The sequence below is a fragment of the Netta rufina genome (assembly GCF_964035555.1).
Source record: "Netta rufina genome assembly, chromosome: 4".
Taxonomy (NCBI): Eukaryota; Metazoa; Chordata; class Aves; order Anseriformes; family Anatidae; genus Netta; species Netta rufina.
In genome coordinates, this window is record NC_140127.1 from 52,135,953 (window position 1) to 52,160,705 (window position 24,753).

At 35.7% G+C, this 24,753-nt stretch overlaps 1 protein-coding gene across 3 annotated transcripts in view; it reads left to right on the plus strand.

The window, feature by feature from the left end:
- ATP8A1 (ATPase phospholipid transporting 8A1) overlaps positions 1-24,753 on the plus strand; it is a 110,816-nt gene that overhangs the window by 35,054 nt on the left and 51,009 nt on the right. For all 3 annotated transcript variants that reach the window (XM_084286413.1, XM_084286414.1, XM_084286415.1), the window contains 10 exons: positions 1,857-1,901; positions 4,516-4,588; positions 6,999-7,104; positions 8,444-8,526; positions 8,695-8,744; positions 16,600-16,669; positions 17,726-17,810; positions 21,483-21,622; positions 22,615-22,753; positions 24,010-24,074. In XM_084286413.1, the coding sequence (XP_084142539.1) occupies positions 1,857-1,901; positions 4,516-4,588; positions 6,999-7,104; positions 8,444-8,526; positions 8,695-8,744; positions 16,600-16,669; positions 17,726-17,810; positions 21,483-21,622; positions 22,615-22,753; positions 24,010-24,074 (856 nt within the window). The remainder of the gene's footprint in view (positions 1-1,856; positions 1,902-4,515; positions 4,589-6,998; positions 7,105-8,443; positions 8,527-8,694; positions 8,745-16,599; positions 16,670-17,725; positions 17,811-21,482; positions 21,623-22,614; positions 22,754-24,009; positions 24,075-24,753) is intronic.

Here is a 24,753-nt window from a genome sequence, read left to right on the forward strand (position 1 = left end):
GCTTTATCTGTATTCCTTTTTTTGCCTATATATATGTGTACACACTAAATTAACACCACAGTTAAAATAAACTTACACCTGGCAGTAAATACAAATAGGAGTCAATTTGTGACTATCAGATGGTACTTAGAGGAAGTATGAACATTTCAGTCATGGCACATCTTTTTGTAAACAGGAGCAAAAATGAAGTTTAGATAGGCTTACTGCTGTAACACAACTTCAGTATGCCTATTATTTTTTCTGTTGCTGTGTCTGGTAACTGTTGATGTTTTTTTCTTTAAAAAAGGTTTTTCCTCATATTTGAAAAAAAAGCTACTTTAGTAGTCCATGCTTCCTGTTTTATGTAGGCACATGCATTTGCACTAGACAAAACACAGGATGAACAAGAACTTGAATTACAATGCTCTAGCATTTAATCCAGATGGCTTTTATGAATGGTGTTTAAGTGTTATAATTCCTAGTATCAATACTGCTATTAAGAAACCTCTTGAACTAAATGCAAAGCGTTTTATTACTTACTTGTCAACAGTTGCAGCCAACTTCTTCAACTGAGTTTGTAAAGGCCTCAAACTTCTAACGCTTTTTACTTCAGAGAAATTCATTAGAGCAATGAATAGAGCTCTAGCACCTACATTGTAAATGTCAACATGCCTTACCAGTACATGAGATGCTGGACCTAGGCTGATCAGTAAGCAGATAATTAGACACCCGTAGAGCTGGGCAGAAACCAGGCAGAGGTTGTGAAATTAAGTTTTGGACTTGTGCTAAAAGTGATGTTTCGGCTTTTTATCATTTGGATCCCTTTGAAAATACTAAACTAATTTTGCAAAGTCTAACGTAAGCTTTCTGTTTTTAAAAACTTAGATCCTTAATGCATTAACCATAGATATTTTTAATTAACAGCTGTAATAAAATAAATTTCCAACCCTGATGTTTCATACACACACCTATATGTATGTCTCAAATTCAACCATGTGATCTAAGATGAAAAAAATACACTAACGGTAATGGCACTTAAAATCAATATTTGGTTTGTTTTATATCTTCGTCTGCAGTAAGTATAGCACAAATTCTGAAATTTCTCCTTTACAAAACCTGGATATGACTTTACTTTAAAAATAATAATAATAATTTGGTCTGATTCTTTTCCTGTACTTCATAGCTCCTATCCACATCTTTTTGAAAATATATAGATATCAGATGCTTGTCAGATAAGCATCACTGTTTGAAAAGCTGAGTTTCTTTTTACAATAAGTATCCACTGCAGTATCATATCTGTATTGATGCAGATGAGAGACTGGAAAATGGAAAAGGATAGAAGTAGTTGTGTCTCCTATGCCTCTTCTTTCTAATATATTCTAAATTGTGATATATTCAAAACTGTGTCATCACAGGGCTGAATCCCAATGTGCAATGGCTAGCTGTGTTTTTAAACATTTTGTGAACTCAGCAGATAAGCTGCATTACTGTAGCTTTGGATAATAGGGAAAAAGAAAAAAAAAACAAAACATACTTTTGCTTACAAACAAAAACATTATTAAAATGTATACTGAAATATAAAGCTAGAATTGTAAAGTGGGCTAATGCTTTTATATGAGGTGGTATAAGTTAGTAAATAGACATGCTCCCAATCAAACAGAAATGATCATTTATATTTTGTAGTCTCAAGAGAAACATAATATTTTTGCATATTTTATTCTTTTTAGGCACTATCAAAATAGTTGACATGCTTTTAAAACTTTTCTTGGTCATTCAGTTTCACTAACTAACTTCCCTATTATACGTGATCAAATTTTTGTAGCCTTTGTGATTCTTTTTATCTCCCTGTTTCTATTCTTCCTTTGCTTCTTGTGCAGCCATTGCCCTGAGCCTGAGGACTATAGTGTTCCTTCAGATGATTGGTAAGCTCTAAAAGTCATTTAGTATGTGGCGTTTAAAATTCAAGCTTAAAGCTGATGAGATAGATTTTTAGAAACACAGCTAAATGTGAAGTATGTTACTCAGAAGCTATGTTTCAAGTCGATGCAGGCCAACCAAGTATTACATAAATTTATGACATAAGAATTCTATGGTGTTAGGTTGTGTGCTCTGGAGAAGATTTGTTAGTATGGTTATTGAGGGTTACTGCTCCTATCCTGTGCAAGTCAGAATTGTTTGTGGGAGAGACTTTTGTCATTTATAAAGGTAGTTGGTATTATGGTAGCTTTAATCACAATTTTCTACTGTTATCTAGCAATAGTTCAGTAATAATCTCTAATGTGTTTGAAAAATAATCTGTGTTTGAAAGTGGAAAAAAATAATAGTTAATGTTTTCCTTCCTGCTGGTAGTTTTAGAGTATTAGTACTGCCTAATTTTTATCTGAAACTATAATTAAAATACACAATTACACTTGAGGCCAACATTAGTCTCTTAACAGGGACTTCAGGAAATGCTAAGTACAGGCATCCTTTCTGCTGCCATCTGCATGATGGCTTACACTTCCCTCTTATTCTTTCTTAAACTAAATATTTACAATCAAAACAAAGTGAGATAAACCCAGGACAAAATTTTATTTACAGTTTTTAAATAATCTTAATTGTATTTGTTGAAAGTCATTTGCAAGATACATCATCCAAAACTCTGTAATATGTTGTCTCCTTATATTTAAAAGATTTGCAATAAATAGCTTGATTTGATAGCTTAAAACTAACAATTTTTTTCTTTAGATTTTTTTTTTGAAAATCCCTCCACATTTCCAAAAAATTGTACATATACACACCCTAAAATCTTACCTGATCTGATGATCCTTATTTAATGTTATGACATGATCATTACAAACATTCTTATTTGTAATTACTTTTTAATCTTTTATTTTATAATTTAATAATATCACATTATTGTTTATTACAAGCAAAAGTGTTCTTAACTGTGCACAAATTAGTGGTTTCATTAATGCAATGTTTAAGTGAAATAAAGCACGTTTTTGTATAAGATATTTATGCAATAAGGCTATTTTCGATTAATACACATCAAAATTCCAATAAGCACATCTAAAATAGGAAAATGAACCTATGCCTGAATACTAGTTAAAAATAACCCTTTTGTAAGCTGTTAAATTTGTGTAAATATTTACAAAATAAATTACTTAGGAAAATTATTTTTTTTATATAAATATATTATAATTAAATAAATCTGACTAACATTTCTAGACTTAAAATGAATAATGTACCAAATTCCAAAGCTTTTGAATATTTATTTTTAGTACTAGAAATACATTCTGTCCTACTGGAAAACAGCAATATCTGCAAATATTTTTCAGTGTTTTTGGTACTGAGAATCTGAAAAATGTCCTGAAGTCTTTCAGTCAGAAAGCTTTAAACAGTCAAAGCTTGCCTTAAGCTCTAAATAAATGTAATGTATCTGAAATCTTTAACTTCTAGCACTACAATATCCAGCTGCTTTGCATAAAAAAAAAAATAGAAAAGAAAATCTTGGTGATTGAGGATGCTTTGAATTCCTCACTTTCATAATAGGCTTTTGGAAAAAGCAGTCCTTGAGTAGTTATACAGAGTGCTGTCATTTTGTATTCCTTTGTGATAAAGCAGGACTAAAACAGCTCACTTCGTTTTTCGTAGATCTTTAGACTGCTGTTGAGACAAGTGTGGCTTATACTTAAAATCACTGAATATATTCAGTTTCTTCTAAGATTCAAGGCAAAATCCAAAGTAAATGAAAAATAATGAACACTTTCCTCTAAGTGGGTTCACTTTTCAGTACTGTATTGTTTCACTGAGATTCCAAACTCAACTGGATTGTCTTGATACTCAACAATCAGCTGTAGTAACAGATCTTGCTAGAAGTAACTTCTTTTGAGCTCTCAGCTTCAGCCACAAGACTTATGCAATATGAAAGTTAGTGTGTCACTTCATTTCTCAAGAACTGTCTCCACCTTGTGTCTCTTCAATCCTTTGCTACTTCACCATTGTTGCTGTGTCTTTATACATCAGTTTAATAGTTTCCTTTTTGGTCACAAGCAGTAGGAAACAAACCATCCCTGCCCAGGCTTCCATAATGTTTGAACTCAGTTTGCTTACCCCTTTCAGGTACCTGACTTTCTTTTCTACAGACACTTGCAAACCTATTCCAAAGCTGCTAATTTCTCAAAGTATAACCTATCCAGGTGTATGTTGTTCTGAATTGTTCCAATAATCTTGTCCTGTGGAGATCAGGAGCCAGTCTTATAGTGTAGATTGATTTTTACTTGATCCTGCATTATCTAAAGTGAGCAGAAAAACTTCCCTTGATTTGATTGTACTTATATAAATCAAGTTTTATTAAAATTAGATAAAGTTTGGGGATATGAAACAAATTCCTTTTCGCTTCATTTTCTCAGCATGTGTGACTGCATCCTTTTATTGTGACATCTACAAACTAAAATTTGTGTTTTGACCCTAGCATAGTAACATAACAATTCATATGCAAATCATGTAAGAATATGCTAATGGTGATCTTTTTTTCTACTTTATTATTTCTAGGCAGGGCTCACAAAATGGAGAAGAAAAGACATTTAGTGACTCATCACTATTGGAGAATCTTCAGAACAATCATGTAAGTGATATAGAAACAATTAGTGTTGTTTTATGAAATTAGAACATTGCTCTCACTAAGTCAAAACATTATGTCCTCTGTAGGAAAATAAATAATGTACTTACACAAAATCAGCATGCCCTCATGCATACTTTTATATTATTCATTGTTGATATATGTTAATTGTATCCACTTCGAAATAACATCTAATCTTATCTTCTGTAGAGTTGATTTAGAATTTTCTAAGCCTGAAATACAACAGTCTTACATTCTTCATTCTATGGGTGTTTTATCTTAAGTCATGCTGTGCATACAATGTCATGATCTCCATCAAAGCTTTCAGGATCAGTCAATTAAGTTTCTTGCATGACATGACTAATTATTTCAGTGCCCAGTCTCTGGCAAGAATCAGGAATTAACTATATACATTGTTTTTATGTACACGCTTACATAAGGTAAGATCATCAGCTCAGATGATGAGATGAAACAGATGGCTGAATATGAGTGATCACTTCTTTAGTGTGAGGATGACAGAGCACTGGAATACGTTACCCCAAAAGGTTGTGGAGTTGCCTTCTCTGGAAATATTCAAAACCTGCCTGGATGCCATCCTGTTCAGTGTGGCCTAGCTGATCCTGCTCGGCAGGGGGGGGTTGGACTAGAGGATCTTCAGAGGTTCCTTTCAACCTTGGCCATTCTGTCATTCTGTGACATGTTTCTAGAGACCAATCTTTGTGCCAAAGAGGAAATACATATAACAGAAAGTTAGTAGGTTTATGATATAAAGTTTATGAACTTTATAAGTTCATAACTTATAAACTCATAACTTATGAACTTTAAGTTCATAAGTATAAGAAGCAGTACCACCATTACTATTTATTTTTTCATTTGTACAAGTGATGTTTTTTTTTCACACTTTACATTTACACTATTAATGTAGGTGTTCTTGTTCTATATTTGAAGAGTGTAAATAAATTACTCTTTTTTCCTTAAATTTTATCTTTCCCTGAGGGTAATTTCAGGGTAACTGGTAGGCAATCAAGCATTTTATTCGTACAAATGGGGCAGCCTTAAATGCCTGGTACGCTAGTGCAACCCTCAAGCGTATCTAAACCAGAGGGGGCTCTTTTATTTACCTGCACGGGCCAGTTTCAGTGCTAGTTATGTGGACTGTGTTGAAGACGCATCATCCTTTTGGTGCTGTTGTCCAGAAAGTCCTTGATGCACAGGTGATTGAATCTTTAGAGTTTTCTGGTAGATATATAGTATTAAGTCTGTATAATATTAGCAAGATCTAATGAGCTATTTGCCTTTTTTTTAATAAGAGAAAAAAAGCGTTTGTGTATATCTTTAAAATTCAGTCACAAATTAAAAGAATTCAAAGAGGTTTCACCAATATATGTTGAATGTGTTTGTAAGTGTTTTGGAAAAGAATCTGTAGTTCAGCCTTTTAAATACATCGTCAGAGCATCTGAGGGCCCTCAGTGGATGAGGACAGGAAATCGACTCCCATGTTTGATTATGAAAATCTTTGGATTCATCTGAGTATTACAAGTCACCCATTAGTGTTTTTGTACTGTAGAATTAGGTTAGGTTTTCAGATATTATTATATTTTATAAAGTAATATAAAGAAATACTACAAATATGCTATGAGAAATCTTGGTTGTGGTAGAATGCTGTTGTTTCTTTTCAGCAATCGTTCAGGGGTCAGTTCATTCATTTTGCAAACTTAGCTGTACTAATAAGGGGTATTAGTTCTTTTTAGTCAAAAACAGTCAACTATTTCTGCTTAGATACATTCTTTTCCCCTCTCTTGGTTAAATCATGTGAAATTCTTTCAACTTTGTAGATTTTGAAGTGCCTGAGATAGTCATCTTATTATCTTCCTTTAAAAACTGTCTGCCTGAACTTGTGGTATTTTCCAAATGGCTTTCAGGTTTGGTTGCTACATCTTTCCAAAGGTTTTAAGAACCTTTGTTAAGAAAGTATGTTAAGAAATAAGGTGTTAGGCAAAAGTAATGTTAGAAGGAATAGTTTCTAATAAGAACAATAACATTCAAAGAGACTTCAGTAAATAATAAAAATTATCTATGGAAACATTTTACATTTTCAATACAGCATTCAGATTTACCTTCCCTATAAAATGCGTATTTAAATTATTCTGGTTTTGGTTATTTGCTTTTGATTGTATGATAGTGAATGCCACTAAACTCTATCTACATTGCCTGTATTAAAGTACAGAAGCAAGAAATTATTTTGCATGTTGAAATTGGTGTACAGATAGATAATGTCTGTTTTATTTAATTGTTGATAGTTTAAAAGGGAGAGATATCTTTCATTAACATTCTCTTGGTTACTGTTTATCCATATTATTACATTTTAATTACTTATTTGTTAAATTATTAATCATTTCCTGACTTCTTCTTTTAGCCAACTGCACCTATAATATGTGAGTTTTTGACAATGATGGCAGTGTGTCATACAGCAGTTCCAGAAAGAGAAGGTGATAAGATTGTATATCAAGCAGCATCTCCAGGTGAGAGTCAAATAACTGAGTGAAAGTATAGTAAAGTTTGAAAAATAATAAAAACTATTTATTCAACAAGCAAATTTTATTTAAAATGTATTGTTTATTTTGATGCATCTTCTGAAATTAAAAAAGAAAACATAACCCTCAAAAAAAAAGTGTCAGCTAGAATCAGTTTTGTCTAAAAATATGAATGTAGATTTTTCTGATTTGCTTTAGAATATATATACAGATGTCCTGTGGATTATATGAGGACAAAGGGTAATTAACCATATAGCATTCATGTGCTGTCATCAGGTTGGTGGAGAAGTCCAAAGGAAGTGCTCAAATGCAAACCAGGAGATAAACTGTCCTTGCTTGTGAACCTATGCTATAACCATGGTAATTAGCACAAAGACTGTTTGTTTGTAATCAAAAATGAACAAGAAATGGGTTAGTAGGATAAAAGTAGTGATCAAGTCTACTAGAGACTGAGAAAAGATTACAGCACAAAGGTGTAGTTGAAGGCTACCTTGGTTTATAGACAGCTTTTGAATTTGGGACACAACGCAGCAAGGCAAAATCTTTGAAATATATGACTTGAAGTAAATATTCTTCAGTCTTCGTCATCCCTGTCTGCCCCGACTCCTAGATTGCCATCCATCTGGAAATTCTATCCTTCAAAAATTGAAAGACACGAACAGTGGTAGGGCCATAAATAAAACTAACTGGGCCATGGCAGCATTTTTTTTAGCAACATTGAACTAGTTCTGTTCTGATGTCTTAAACCATTTGGAGAGAACCAATGCCTATTGGAGACTGGGTTCCTGAAGGTACTGAAGTTATTATTATTTCCTGGAATGATTTATCACTCTTTTCTTCTAAATCACAACTTACATAAAAAGGAAAGTACCTTGTGCAGCTCCCTAGTGAATAAGGCACTTAGAAATTGTGAGGTTTGTTCTCTAAGCAATGTTTAGTCAGCATCCAAACAACTGAGTCCCTGAAAGTATGCTTAGGGGTAGAAAGAAGGCTGTCTCTGTCTTGTTTTGCAATGAAGCAGTGTCATTGCATCTACCGGAATGCATAATTTATTAGTTTGCAAGTTAAAATTTTGGAGAGTGTGCTCTTTTTGGCACAGCAATGTGTTCTTTTGGGGGCTTATTTTCTGTGAACTGTAAATTAATTTCATCACATTTTTAACAGGAGAAACAAAGAGTACTTACCAGCATCAAGTCTAGTCTTACAAATCTTTAAAGGAAAAAAGAAATTGAAAACATCCATTAAATTAATCCATTAAATCATGGGGTAAGCTAACAGTTTTCTTGTACATCTTGTAAAATAAGTACTACTGATTGACTTGTTGCAGATGAAGGAGCATTGGTCAGAGCAGCCAGGCATCTTCATTTTGTATTCACTGGAAGGACACCTGACTCAGTGATCATAGAGTCTGTAAGTATTTTGGGGTACCATTATAATTTGTTGTATTTACTATTGCCATATTAAATAATTTCTGAATAACTGCATCATAGTACGTATCTATTGAGAAGTTCTTTGCTTCTTTTTGTTTGTTCTGCTTTAGGTTTTTTTGCATTAATTTTCACCTTTTTTATTTTTCAGCTGGGACAAGAAGAGAGATATGAACTGCTAAATGTGCTAGAATTTACAAGGTAAGCAGCTTGTTGAGCACTTATTGTCTTTTTGTGAAAATTCCTTATGAATTTACCTTATGGGTAAACATTTGCATTTTTGATACTTGTACAAGCAATGTGTGCAGGCTTGGCTTTTATTTCTGTAATGAAACGTATAGCATGTGATCATACCATAGGCAAAATAGTGCACTTGATTAAGATCACGCTTCTGGTTTTCTTCCAAGGTATTTCCTGAGGCATATATTTTTTGTCATCTCCTTTCTGTCTAATATTTTCCACTTTTGCGTTTGCTCAATTTCAAAAACATTTGCTCTCAAAACCTCAAAAACTGATGTGAAAAGGCAGTACAGTAAAATATTTGAACTTTTAAATATATTTTTGAAAGCTCTAGCACCATCTGAAATAGAAAAATAATTGATATTTGCAAGCAGGGGAAAGCTTAAAATGTTAGAAAGAACTTGTGTTTGACTTGACTGATAGAGTGTAATTTTGCAATTACATTTGGCCTTGAATGTACTTGTTTATTACTTCTTTAAATAATCTAGACTAAAGACCAGTCCTTTCTGAGCAGCACCACTAGAGCACTGGCTAGTGGATTCTCTTGGAAAATGAGATTAACATATATTTTACTCTCAGTAAAAATTTCCTGTCCAAGCTACTGGAATTATAAAGGCCTGCATAAGATGCCATTTCATTTGTTGTATAAATCTTTCTAAATTGTATCTATGAATGCAGTCTGTGTTTTAAGTATTCACGTAGTTCTATTGCTTACTTTGGCACAGGATGGGGAAGAGAATTGTACGTAGAGGAAGCTCTTCTTTTATTAGAAAACTTCCTTCTAATTTTGCTTGCAGAAAGTGATCATTGTTTGCCTTTCCTTGTCCCCTTACATTTCCCTTGAGTTTACGTTGAGGATTCTAAAAGATCAAATAATAAATAAAAATCCAAAGCAATAGAAAAGGAAAGGAGCTGTAGATGGATAGGTTGTGTGAAATGAGAGAAATAGTTGCCTATAGTTGTAATAATAATGTAATAATTATAATAGTAATAATAATGCATAGCATAACAGAAGAATCAGCAGAGTGGGGAAAAAAAGCAACAGACTTGCTTTTAGTTCTGAATGTATTTTAATGAGTTCTTGCAATTAACATTAACAACTTCTATATTATAGAGGACATACTTGACATTTTTCAGACTTCCGCCATTGTTTCATTTTCCTGTAGGCAGTTTTTTCACTTTCTGTTCTGGAAATTTAGCAAGCATGTTGCACATCTGCTTGTTTATTGGTAGTTTGACATTTGTGTAAGTTCATACTTTATTCATGGGATAGCAGTAAAAGATTCCTATTTTGTTCCTACTTTTGCTCTTTATCTTCATTTCATAGATCTTAAAATTCTGTGTCAGTCTAAAACCATATTTTAAACAGTGATACTTCATGGATAATGGAGCATTGCTTTTGAAGCTTAGCCTCTGGAGGACTGAGCTTTTCAGTGGATACCAATCACCAAAACTTTACCATGCATACTGTTTTTATAGCTGTTTCGGTTTATTCCAGATTTAGCTTTGCTTGGAACTGACTTGTTGGAAGCACTAGAGGTCACCCTTGCTCCATAGCAGGAGAAATTTTGACTAAAAAACCTAACACCATATGTATGGGTAGCAGCATCTACCTTCAGAGTAGTAATCTGACAATTAAGTCTCCTCCTGAGTTAAGAGCTTCCAGGTGTTCTAAGGTGTTTTTTTCCCCAAGAAATGCAAACTAATTTCTTATTGCCTTCCAGTACAAACCAGATAAGACTCTTCAGCAAGAGTGCAACAGTGTCAATATTTGATAGAGTAGTCCTTCAGAGAAGTTACAGAAGTAAAACTTGCAGGAATGCTTGATAGAGTTGTGTTTTATGGTACTCAGTCTTTGCAGTGATCATAGGTGTACCTGTGAAAACAGAAGTATACAAAATGCTAATTATCCTTCGTAAGGCAGTAGCTTTTAGTCAGGCTTGTGAGCATACTGAAAACAGCTGATAGTTCTAAAGCAACTGGCAATTATTCCCGAAATGTAGTGCTAATGTCTTTGGAGTAATCAGTGTCCTTATGAGTTATACTCAGTTTCGCTTGTCTCCAACAGATACTTTGCTCAGATGCCACAACTGCTGTGGTACTCCAAGTTTAAGGAACCAAAGAGTTTTTCAAACCCCTTCTAACCTTGTGCTGTTCATGGCTCCCCATGCTGTCAGGAGAAGGAATTGTGAAAGGAAACGCTGTGCGCATTCTCATATTCTGTCACCTGAAATTATAAAAATAGAAAAACTGCAGCTATCTCTTGGGAGCCAAAAACAAGTCAAAATCAAGTCTGTCGTGTCAGTTAAGGATCCAAAAGCAGAGAAAATCTTATGCTTACTCTCATTCCTTTGCTGAGTACATGCACTGTCTTTTCACCTGGGCTAGGTAGCGTGAATTTCAGTATGTGATTCCTTGTTTCAGCAAGCATAAGCTATGTCCGTTAACAATGTAGAAATTGCACATCAGTGCAAGAATGTGTCATTATGCACACAGTTCTACTGATGGAGGTTTTGATTGTATCTGTTTTGTTAGAGGAATGAATTGAGTTTTTAGCACCAGAATTAATTTCACTGATGACTATAGACCTAGTAATTGTATTTCAATATCTGGAGTATGCATCATCTATTGATTTAATGACTGATCTTCCTCTGCATCCCAGGAGCACATCTCCATATTCTAGCATAAGTCTTCTGTGGTAGCTACAGGGTAAAGCTCCTTGTCTAGAGAAAAACATTTTTGATGTAGAATAACACTGTAATTTGTCTGAAATGCATCAATAGCTTGACAAGTCTTAGACCCAATCAGTTTTATGAATAATGTATATTGCCTTGGCTGTTGTACTGTGCAGACAGAAGGCCACCTTCTAGAGCATTTCAAATCTTATCTCCTCTCCATCATTGAAAGAGGGACAGAATGTACTGATCGTGTTCTGACTTCTGACTGAAGACTGATACTTGTAAATGTAAGGAAAAACAAACAAACAAAAAAAAAGTGGCTGACAGAAGAGGTACCAAAACCTTGGTAGCAATATTTGGTTTTTGTGTTTGTGTGGATAAACTCTGATGAAAATTTCATCTTAAGCTGTAGATAGGTCTTGCAAAATAACAAAGGGCCCATCAAGACTGTAAGACTGTTTTTGTCCCCTCACAATGATTCATCTGTGCTGTTACCCCTTGACAATTCCATGGGAATTACCAGCTATTGTCTCTCCTATGTGAAGAAAGTAAAACAAAAAAAATGGTATTGCATTGAGTTTCATGTAATAGTGCAATTTTATGATTTCTTATTTTACCACAAACCAGACATAAGACTATCACTGCAGTGAAAAGGCTCATAAAAAGAAGTCCTTGACAGTAAGTCCCACTGATAAGCTTTATTGCAGTTTTGTTAAGAAGAGTGTATGTCAGTCAAGATTCAATGTCTGTCTTCACAGCTCAAGTTTTGGAAAGCTACAGGAAAACATTGATTATTCTCTGGTGCATCTTCAGTAGATTGATAGGCATGCAGCTGTATGCAGAACTTCAGGATTGCAATTTTCTTGTATTACAAGACAAGTAAAAAACTGCTTAGTTTTTAGTTGTGAAGTGTGCATGTGTGTTTGTGTCTGTATAAACAGGAAATATATATATATACACACATATATATGCACATATGTTTAGAAATAAATAAATAAATAAATAGCAGGTTAGGTTCCTCCTCTGTTCCTTAGCTGAACATTCAGGCTGATGTAATGAATTAAGATAGCTATAAGCTAAACAATTATACCGGGAATCAATTGAATCTCAGGATTTTAAAGAAACTTTAAGCAACATAATTGCAGTTTAGATTATCTGAATTTCTTAATGGTTATCTTAGTGAATCCCTAACTGGACGCTGTCTAAGGGTTTTATCTGAGAGTTTTTAGATAAGAGATCAAGTAGAGAAAGAGTTGCAGCAGCTAAGGTCTTTTTATGCTGTCTTATGCAATAGTCACAGTAGAAATGTAATTAAATATTGCTGCTCAGATCGCTGCTTGAAGTAAAGTGCACACATAGGTGGAATAGGAAAATATTTTCATGAAGATAATATTCAGGCAGTTACTTCACGAGTAATTTTAAAATTCTTTCCTTAACCTATCTCCATATATTCCACTTATGGGATGTTTTCCTTGGCAGTCTGAACTTCAGAAACCATTCATACAATGCTATTTGATGATCTATAAATGGGATCCAGTTCCCAACAGGAACTGAACTTATAAAAGGACCATTTACTTCAATCTCTTTTGTGTATTTTACTGTGAGCTCTATGCATGACAAATTATTTTTGTTCCCTAAATAGTTCCTGTGGAGATATTAAAAAAAAAAAAGTTTGAAAGAATTATGGTATAAGTACACATTTTGACTGGATACGATATTGAATCTAAAGTAGGTTTGTTGGAGGCTCTCAAAGGAAAGACAAAGCAAACGTGACCATCTTATCCATCTTTTCTTCCCATTCCTACCTTGACTTCAGTCATTAGGACTGAAAGAAAAAAAACATAGATCTCGTTAACAACTGAGAGTCAGAGAGTAGTGAGGCAAGGCACCTTCTAAATCTCATCATACTTAAAATAATGTGTGAGGAGTAGGACTCTGAAGTATTTGATGACAGTAATGCGGCAATACCTGGGACACTTTATGTTTGGCTGGGAAGGAAGAAAATGCTGAAGTGGTCTTTATGATCTTCGTCACATATGCTTTATGCCATAAGATGCTTTTCTGCGATCAGTAGACAAGGTAAAGGTTCTTAAATTCCTTTTTGCAGGAAAAAGACCTACAGAGAAGTGCACAGAAAGACTGAATTAATTCTAGTTATTAGACAGCGAAACTGTTTTTTCCATCCCAGTCACCTGAAAACATCATTCAGAACAGCCTTGTTCCTTTTCTTTTGAATTATCACAGAATCACAAAATTGTCTAGATTGGAAGAGACCTCAAGATCATCGAGTCCAACCTCTGACCTAACACTAACAAGTCCTCCACTAAACCATATCGCTAAGTTCAACATCTAAACGTCTTTTAAAGACCTCCAGGGATGGTGACTCCACCACTTCCCTGAGCAGCCCATTCCAATGCCTCACAACCCTCTCAGTAAAGCAGTTCTTCCTAATATCCAACCTAAAACACCCCTGGTGCAACTTTAGCCCGTTCCCCCTCATCCTGTCACCAGGCACGTGGGAGAATAGATGAACCCCCACCTCTTTACAGCCTCCTTTAATGTACTTATAAAGAGTAGTAAGGTCACCCCTGAGCCTCCTTTTCTTGAGGCTGAACAAACCCAGCTCCCTCAGCCGCTCCTCGTAGGACTTGTTCTGCAGACCCCTCACCAGCTTTGTCGCCCTTCTCTGGACTCTTTCGAGCACCTCAATGTCCTTCTTGTAGCGAAGGGCCCAAAACTAAACACAGTACTCGAGGTGCAGCCTCACCAAAGCCAAGTACAGGGGGACAATCACTTCCCTAGCCCTGCTGGCCACACTGCTTCTTATGCAAGCCTGGATGCTGTTGGCCTTCTTGGCCACCTGAGCACACTGCTGGCTCATATTCAGCCAACTATCCACCAATATTCCCAGGTCCTTCTCCACCTGGCAGCTTTCCAACCACTCATCTCCCAGCCTGTAGCTCTGCTTGGGGTTATTCCACCCCAGGTGCAGGACCCGGCACTTGGTCTTGTTGAACTTCATGCAGCTGACCTCAGCCCATCGGTGCAGCCTATCCAGATCCTCCTGCAGAGCCTTCCTACCCTCAAGCAGATCGACACACGCACCTAACTTGGTGTCATCTGCGAACTTACTGAGGGTGCACTCGATCCCCTCATCCAGATCATCAATAAAGATATTAAAGAGGACCAGCCCCAGTACCAAGCCCTGGGGAATGCCACTAGTGACCGGCCTCTAGCTGGATTTGATTCCATTCACCATGACTCTTTGGGCCCGGCTATCCAGCCAGTTTTTAACCCAATGAAGCGTGTGCCACTCCAAGCCACAAGCAGCCAGTTTCTTGAGGAGAATGCTGTGGGAAACGGTGTCAAAAGCCTTGCTGAAGACAAGGTAGACCACATCCACAGCCTTTCCCTCATCCACCCAGCGTGTCACTTTGTCATAGAAGGAGATCAGGTTCGTCAAGCAGGACCTGCCTTTCAGAAACCCATGCTAACTGGGCCTGATCACCTGCTTGCCCTGCAAGTGCCGCGTGATGACACTCAAGGTAATCTGCTCCCTGAGTTTCCCTGGCACTGAGGTCAAACTGACAGGCCTATAGTGTTCCAGGTCTGACCTCTGGCCCTTCTTGTAGATGGGCATCATGTTTGCTAGCCGCCAGTCAACTGGGACCTCCCCCAATAGCCAGGACTGGTGATAAATGATGGTAAGCGGCTTGGCCAGCTCCTCTGTCAGTTCTCTTAGTATCCTCGGGTGGATCCCATCTGGCCCCATCGACTTGCGTACATCCAAGTGCCATAGCAGGTTGCCAACCATTTCCTCATGGATAGTGAGGGCCACATTCTGCTCCCCATCCCCTTCCACCAGTTCAGGTATCCAGAGAGCAACTGGTTTTGCCGCTAAAGGCTGAGGCAAAGAAGGCATTAAGCACCTCCGCCTTTTCCTCATCTTTTGTGACTAAGTTGCCCCCTGCATCCTGTAAAGGCTGGAGATTCTCCTTAGTCCTCCATTTTGCATTAACGTATTTGTAAAAACATTTTTTGTTGTCTTTGATGGCAGTAGCCAGATTGAGCTCCAGATGAGCTTTGGCCTTTCTAATTTTGTCCCTGCACTGCCTCGCAACATCCTCGCAACAGTCCTGAGGCGTGGAGTCGACTTCCTTGCCCTAGGCATCCTCCTGGGTAGACTTTCTACCTCTTCCTCAGCTACCGGTCTCTCAAGCTCCAGGGCCTCAAACCTGTTGCATAAGAGCACCTGGGAAAGTGGAGCCAGTGGGGGGCGGCATCACCTGCAATGTTGAGCAGGGACCTGTTTCCATTCCTCCTCAACTCCTAGGTCCCCTGCCTCTGCCCGACAGCAACAGTGCAGGGGGTTCACCCCCATTTGGGGGGTCTCTCCCCAGTACCTGTCCTTCAGCCAGCGCAGGGAGTTGCTCCACAAGTCTATCTCCCGCTCACGCTCCCCGATATCCCTCAACCTCTCGACCTCCTCCTCGAGTTCTGTCACGAGGCGGACCAGGTTGTCCACCTGCTCGCACCTCACGCACACAGTCTCTTTGCCCCCCGCAGGTAGTAGCAACAGGCTCAGGCACTCCCTGCACCCGGAGACCTGAACTGCTGCAGTTTTGAGCAGGCAGTCTGGGTGTGTACAGACTTCCTGGAGAGCGCACTGTGCCTGGTGGAGACCATTGCAGTTTAGCTAGTTGTAGATCACTGTTAGAGGAGGTGTTCATATGGGCAGGGGGGAACATTCTGCCCTTCCTGCTCACCCTGCCTGTGTGAACTGCCATGCTAACTGCTGCACCCTGTTTCCCCATCCTGTTAACTGCTGTGCCATGCTCTTCTTACATGCCACACCCTGTTTGCCCGTCCTTTTAACTGCCGCGCCACTCCCTTCTGACACGCCATGCCCTGTTTGCCCGCCCTATTCGCCGCACTCCTGGTCTCTCGCGCTCCCTAGGGGCAGCTTTTGAACGGCCTGGGTTGGGGCGCTGCTGGCTCCTCCTACACCTCCTTCTCTCCTCATTTACCTCCCTTGCGAAAATGTAACTTATGTGACTTATATATTAATATTCGTAGGTAAAATGTTGTTAAATATATTTATGAATTACCCACTTACTGGGCATTTATTTCTCTTTCAGCTCTAGGAAGAGAATGTCAGTGATAGTTCGCACACCAACAGGAAAGTTAAGACTCTACTGCAAAGGAGCTGTGAGTTTTACTGTATTTTCACTTTATCAAAGAACATGCACTTACACGTACAAAAGCAGAAAGTTGTTAGAATGGTAGAATTTCAAAACATTGAAAATGGTGAGGGGTGGGAGAGGATGATGCCTTTTTCAGTTTACATGATTTTGTTATGTAGTTGTTTAATGTGATGAACTAGTTTATTTTTTTCCTTACTAACTGCGTAAGAAGGTAAGAGACCTGTGCATTCTGTACTTAGGTGTTCTTTGTACTTTGACTAATGCCTTTATACTTCCTATTAATTGTTTCTTTCTGTACTCCAAGAAAATAGGTAAAGGTATGGTTTCATATCATTTACTTGCTGGGGTTGTTGAGCATGAATCAGTAGGTGGGAATAGTAATCTAGTATAAACAACTAGGTAGGAATTTTAGCCTATCATCGGTGTTATGCCAGAAGTAACTCCTGAAGATAAGATCAGAAGATAGCCTAATCACACTTACATATAAGAATGGTCGGGTTTCTCATTAGTTCTTGGACCATATCTAAATTCATGTTTGATAGCGGGAGGAGGGATGGTGATGCAAATCTAATTCCTGAATGGTTTAAAAAGCTAAAGTTGATGGAATATAAATGTCCATTCTGCATCTTCTCCAGAGAAGACAAAAAGCTTTCGTTAGCATTCTGTATATCAAGACGGTTACAAAAGGCTATGAATGACAGTTATGCAAAGCTAATTTTACATTTTGAGCTCAATATTGAAACAAAGACAGCATTTTAAAAGATCAAAATAATCCACATGGCAAGACAAAAGATACTGTACCTTTCAAAATGAAGGGAAATTACAGCAAAATATGTAGGAGAGACAAATTCTGCTGTGATGTAATTTTTAATTTTAGAGATTCAGAGGGTTTAGAGTGTCCTTTTTTTCTTCCACTGAAATAAATTTATTTATTTATATATTTGTACTGAAGTAATCTAATTCTGCATATTTTTCTGCCACTTTTTCCTATGTGTTTTTATTGTCTACAAAACACATTTTTCTATTAAATTGTTTTGTGTTCATTTTATTTATGTTGTAGGATACTGTAATTTATGACCGCCTTGCTGAAAGTTCAAAATACAAAGAAATCACCTTAAAACATCTAGAGCAGTTTGCTACAGAAGGTGGGTGATACTATTCAATTTAAAACTAAATTCAACTGTGGTTACTGTTCAACTATTCAGTTTTTCAATTTTCTGATGCTGTAATGTTTTCTTCACATGAAGTTAGAAAATTACATTTTACTAATACCTCCCTAAAAGATAATCTTCTTCTGAAAAAGCTTCAGTAGTAAGTTTAAAAGAAAGAAAACAACACTTCAGAGGCTTTTAAACAAAATATATTTTTCCAAAGAGCAGAAAACATATTGTACGATTTTTGTCTTAGTGAATGTTTCATCTTCCGTGATCATTTTAGTCTCCCTCACACAATGAATGCTGTAGCATAAGAAACAGCAGCCAAATTGAATTGAATATACCTGCATATGACTAGCACAGTGTTTCTAAGGCAGCTTTACAATATATTTTTTCTGTCACGGTAAGAGGAATTGTAATCACTAGTTTTCCATATGCTACTTTTTAGCAACCAGTCTTTCAAAGCACTTGCTCCATTAGGGCTCATGAAGTAGGAGTAGTAAGTAAAATGTAAGAGACTATGAAATTGGAACTATCGATACAAACAGCCAATTATTAAATAAAAGTGAATTCCACGGTATAGATGAGAAGGAAAGCAAACTGGAAAATTTTCTGTTTTGGTATTAGTTTTTCCATCAATGCTCCTAGTTCTTCCTTTTTACAAAGATAGCAGAAAGGGGAGGAGAAGAGGGAGGGCATGAATTATAGAGTTGTGCTGTGAAGTATCATAGTGTTTTCATTTATTTATGAGTTGGGAGAGAGTTATGGTAATCTGAAATTCAATTTTTTTTTTTTATCTCATCAGTTTTTTTCTAATACATTGTTAATGGAACATTAAAAGTGTTTTATTGTGTTTTAAGAAATAAGCTTATAGTTGAAAACAAACTTTAAAATATTTTCTTTACTTAAAATACTTTCCTTACCTTTTCATAACTGATGTCTGAACAAATGTTGTTATATCAGGAGAGATCCTTTTTCTGTTTGTTATTTTTATGGCTTTTCTGATTTTTTCTCTTGTGGTTTATTGTGGAATTACGCCTTTTGTTTGGTGTTGTAGTCACCACCTTCAGGCTCTTGAGTTTGTTGGTGACAGCAGAAACAAGCCAGAGATCTTTCTTTTGCTTGTTTTCTGTGTCAAGATCTCTACAGGAAACACTTGGTTAACCTTAAACAATCTTAGAGAGTTTCAAACTTAAAATAAATTTATTTCTTTAGAAGAATAAATTTCCTTCTTTGCAAGAAAGCTGAAAACACAACTAAAACCAAGTAAATTTGACTGATAATACAACATGAAGCCTCAGATGTATACTTTGACCTTATGAATCTAGTTATGTGAGCTAAGTGTCAAATTTGGGACAGTTTCTTAACAGTCAAACCACAATCGGTTAGTTTGGGTTGTAAGACTGTATGTTTGGTTACAGAAAAAATAAAAATATATCAGGAACTGTTATCATGTGTGAATTAATATGAGAATTTAAATCCAATTCTTAACTACTGTTTTCATTAAATCAGTGAAACAAATGATACCATTTTTCTTTGGCAGTCAGATTGGACTGAATGAAATAAAAATAAAAAGTGAAAAATCCTGCCCTTCTTTAAAACCAGTGCTCATATCTATTAGTGTTAAGAAATTTGTTCAAATGCTTTTTTATACTTCTTTTAAAGAGATGAAAAGATTTACTGTTCAGAAGTGAATTGCTAACCTTTCAAAAACATTAAACTTAATATTTAAAAAAAAAAAAAAGTACACCTCTCTCTGGAATCGATTAATGAAATTGGTATTTATTTTTGCATCAGATTTAAATTACAGCCAATGACGTTGCAAAGTTTCTCATGTGTATCCTTTCATGTGGCAGTACAGTATGTCCTTGGCATTTGCTGCATACTCTTGGTGTGTTGTTCAAAAATGAAGTGGTTAGCATGGCTGGCATTTATATTTAAGCATTTATTAAGCTTGAGTGTTAATGCCTGCTTGGATAAATAGAGAAAGTGTATAATTTTTCTGTGTTGTTGTTCCAGTCTGTTAAGAAGCAGACTTAATGATATTCTGTTTTCCACTTTTTATTTGAAAGATTCCTTTAAATTAAAATGAAAAGAGACTTTTTTTTTTTTAAATTAAAATAGAAAAAAAGGCTCTGATTTAAAAGGAAAAATGTGTTGAGTAACATGTTTGCTGATATTGTATACATGATGATTTCTTCTCTTTGTTTTATCACCTGCCTAAAATATTTTGAAAGAATCGTGGAAACCAAATTGCTATGAGTCATAATTCTCCCTCATGTCATTTCTCACGTCGTATTCATTTATTTGAATCTTGCTAACATATTCAAATTAAACAAAAAAATAAAAAATCATCTGATTTTTTTGTTCTGTAGGCCTATATGGTAAAAAGCAGTGTTCCTAATACTGCTCAGTTATTAACATATTAGAATTACAAGTGATTTATGTCCTGACAATATTATATTATTATCTTAAATTTCAGACATGTAATGCCCAGCCTCTTGGATTATTTCAGAATTGCTGCTGATGCTGATCTGTGCACAGCAGAAGCCTGTGAACAAATAAAGATTGTGTTTAGCCATCCCTAGTTAAGATGCTCTTCATCTCCTGGGAATAGTGGGTAAATAACCAAATAGCCAATAGTCCTGCCAATCCCCCTCCTCAATCTCTCTGCCTGCAAACTGTGGCTTCAAGAGATTTCATTTGGCTGGAGCAATGCTCTTCTCCATATATAAAGAGTTAATACAACTTCATGTGCTAGAAACATAAGAATCTCATGATACGTGAAAACAAACTTAGGACTTTGACACCTGTCTCTTTAAATGGAATTTAAGTCTGTATTGTCAGAAAAGAGATTTATTTATTTTTATTTTAGAGTCTCAGATTATCACTGTAGTGTTCAATAATAGGTTTATGGTGAAGGAAAAATTCTGTTACAAAGTATAAGTAGTACATATATGTGTCTGTGTATATATATGTATATATATTTACATGTATATAGTATTTACTAGATTAAACGTTGCCCATATACAAAGATTTTATTTTAAGAATTTGGAAAGCTGGAATAATCTGTGATACGGGAAAATAAATGTGATGGGATTCACAATTGGTTTCTAGATGGCAAATTTCTGACTTCAACTGATAATTTCATAAGGACCTTAGGGAAGAGGTAAAGGAGGGGGAAATTGTAACATTGTGGTGATGTATTTTAACACTCATTATAGAGTTATTACTTCCCATCATAGCAAAATTAAAGTTTATAATGTTTTTGCTCAGAAGTATAATTCAATCTTACAGTTATGATGTTCTTAAACATCTAATGTATATTATCTGTTCAGCAAGTGTAATTGGCTTCATGTTTCTTCTACAGTTTAAGATAAGTTGAACGTTTTGCAAAATTTTCATCTTTTCCTGAAGAGTAACACCTGTGTTAAATTCAGCTTCTTTGGAAGAGTTACTCTCCTGCATAAATTTCTCTTTCTATCACATTTTATATTTTAGATACATGAAATAAACTTCTTCAAGATGTGCAGCAATATGTTGAAAATCAGACACAAACAAACATCAAATACAGGAGAAAAAAACTTCTAATAGTTACTCATTGTAGACATATCAGGGAAGGAACTAAAAAATATTGAATCATACTATCTGCTTTCTCTTTAGGCTTAAGAACCCTGTGTTTTGCTGTAGCTGAGATTTCAGAAAGTGATTATCAAGAATGGTTAGATGTCTATCACCGGGCTTCTACAGCTATACAGAACAGAGCACTCAAACTTGAGGAGAGCTATGAACTAATTGAAAAAGTATGTGCATTTCTCTGGGTTTTTGTTTTCAGGGGGAGTAGCTTGTTATGTTTTTTGTGTTTGATGTTTTTTTTCTGAATTTGTCCTTACATGTACCATGAAGTCCAAGTCATTGAGAAAAAACGCTTTGACAGAAAAAGCTTTAGCAGTATACTGACAGATACATCATGTAGTCCTAGCAGTTGAGATGGTTGAAATGAAGGAAAGATTAATTTGATAAAGTTTTTGCAGCAAGTAACTTGCTTCCCAGAAAGTACTGATTTTGCATTGAGCTACTGTTAATTATTTTTTTCAAGGTTGCTGTTTTGTTGAATAAAATGGTTAACAGAGAAATAACATCTGCTTTGTTGTATAATGTTGTATAATGTAAAGTATAGTGAATGAGAAAAGTTAAGATTAGAAGATCATCAAGTCATAACCCACTGCTTAAAAGAGGGCTAATTCTAAAGCTGTCCAGCACTTTAATGAAATTGCGAGTGTCTCCAAGGAGGGAGTCTTCCCAGCTACAGTAGACAATTTTTATTTTTAGTGCTGAACTGTTTTTCTCCCCCTTTTCAGGAATTTATTTTTCTTTTGTTGCAGAAAGTGACTATTTACACTTGTTCTTTCACTGTTTACATCATGGGAAAAAATGGCTTCTCTGTAAGCCCTCTTCAGTTAGCAGAAGACAGAATGTGAATCACCCTGTTAGCTTTACTTTTGTGTCCCTGCACTGGGACAGCTTTTGCAGAACAAGATATTCAGCTATAATTGGGTGAATTTGTAGTGTTCATGCTATACAGTTCACAGTTTATCACAATACATAGATATTTAACACAAAGTTCATAAGAATATACTTGAAGAACTTTATTAGTGGTTACCTAATCTGATTCATGAATTTTAAGAACATTAATCATTTCATAAACATGAAAAGCTAAACAAAGGAAACTGAAAGATTTAAACTGAATTTAAACTGGAAAAAACTTCAGGTACCGAATATTTTTTATCCACAGAATCTTCAGCTACTCGGAGCAACAGCAATTGAAGATAAACTACAAGATAAAGTGCCTGAGACCATAGAGACACTCATGAAAGCTGACATAAAAATTTGGATACTTACTGGGGACAAACAAGAGACTGCCATTAACATAGGTATTATATATGCTTTTACTTAATGACTTTGTCAATAGATTTAGAAATTTTAGAAGTTGCTGGAGTGAAACTGCTTTCAGAATGGAAAGGTATCTTGTAAAAATAATGCTATTATATGGCTTTCCAGAATTTAAATACTATTTTAATTTTCAGTCTTCCAGTAGGGAGAGAGTGGGGAATGGTAGATTCTTCCTCCATTACAACAGTAACAGCAAGAAAAACTCATGTTATCCTAAAGAGGAGGAAAAAATGGGCATTTGTGCTTTTTGTAGCATCTAAAATGATGAAGAATATATGGTTTGGGTTTTTTTTTGCCAATGAAAGGGGAATAATGTTAAGAAAATGTAGTTTCCTTCCTATATTTCTTGTTCTTTCAAGGAAAGCTGGTGATGACCATGATCTTAACTAAGTTAAAGGATATAGTTAGTTCACCGGAATACTATAATCTTTACCATCAATCAGAGGTTTCCTTTTGTGGTTTCTTTTCATTTTAAATTGGGGGGGGGGAGAGAAGGAAATAATGAATTAACTAAGTCAAACAGTGATAAAGCTTTGTTTTTAAATAGTAATACATGAAAGCTGCATTTAAGAGCTAATACTCTTTGCATGTGAGCCTATCAGTATTTCAGTAATAAGTAGCCTAAGCGTGCCCTAAAATGTAATTTTGACTATATGGTTTCTTTTTATTAGTATAATTATCTTTAAACTTAAATAACTTTATATGTGCCCATGATACAGTTAGTCTGTGGTTATTTTCATTAGTACTTTGAGGTTTGAGGAAATACATGTCATACCGATATTGTCATTTTTTTATGAATAATAGCATATATTTATTTGTCTGGGCAGCCTGCATCACTAGCTCATAGCACAAATTCTGCTTAAAGCATCAAAGATAACAGAAAAGAATGGGAATGCAGTTTGCATTCCAGAGATTTCCAAAGTTAAGGGAGATCTATTTGCTGTTTTCAACTACCTGAAAGGAATTTACAGAAAATATGTGCCTTAGTCAGATGTGCTCAGCACAAGGACAAGAAACAACGGTCACAAACTGCAACAAGGAAAGTTCTGACCATTCTGGTATACTACCTACATGTCTAATTCTTATAGAATGCAAAGTATTTTTTTTACCAGTCATTTCAGATGGGGCCGTCTTCTGTCCCCCACAGAGGAAAAATAAATAATAAAAAAAATGCTTTGTTACATTTTAATGGACTTAGTTAAACAAATTGTTAAAAACAAAATGTTTTTATTAACAGGTCACTCCTGTAAACTCTTGAGAAAGAACATGGGACTAATTGTTATAAATGAAGGCTCTCTTGACGTAAGTAAAACATGAAATTTTCTGTGGGTTTTTTACTGCTTAAAATATCAAGATACCATGTTTGAAGTGGTTTGAAAAATAACTTGGAGCATTCATATATCTGGACAAATACAGAAAATTCTGCTAAACCAGTCGGGGGGGGGGTCGGGGGGGAAGGGGGACTTTTATTTGTTTGTTCAGGGTGGGGAGGGGGTGTTTTTTAATCTTCTCTGTTTTGGATTGCTCAACTGGAAGACACCATGTTCTCTGTTACAAAATGTTGATGAATAACTGCAAAACTTTTCTATGGCTGCCAGAAACAAAGTGTAGCTAATAAACAAATGGACTTCAGAATGATTACTGAGCTAATTCCATATAGTATAATGACTCTATCCATCCAGGCACAAAGCTAGGTGCTTGTAGTAGTACTCAAACAAACTAATCCTGAGTTTGTTTCCTGGTCCTTACATACCTAGTATCTGGCAAAAGTACTTGTGTGGTTTAACAGCTGGAATTGTAATCAGATCTTGAAGTACAGGTAAGGGTTAAAACCACCAACAGTGCTTCATAGAGAAGAGATTCTTTCGATAAGGTAAGAATGCAAGATTAAGTGAAAAATCCCATGAGTGGGAGGGGGAAATATAACTCCTGTTGCTACCTCTAAGGGAGCATTAAATGAGTTTAAAAGTGGAAGAATTCC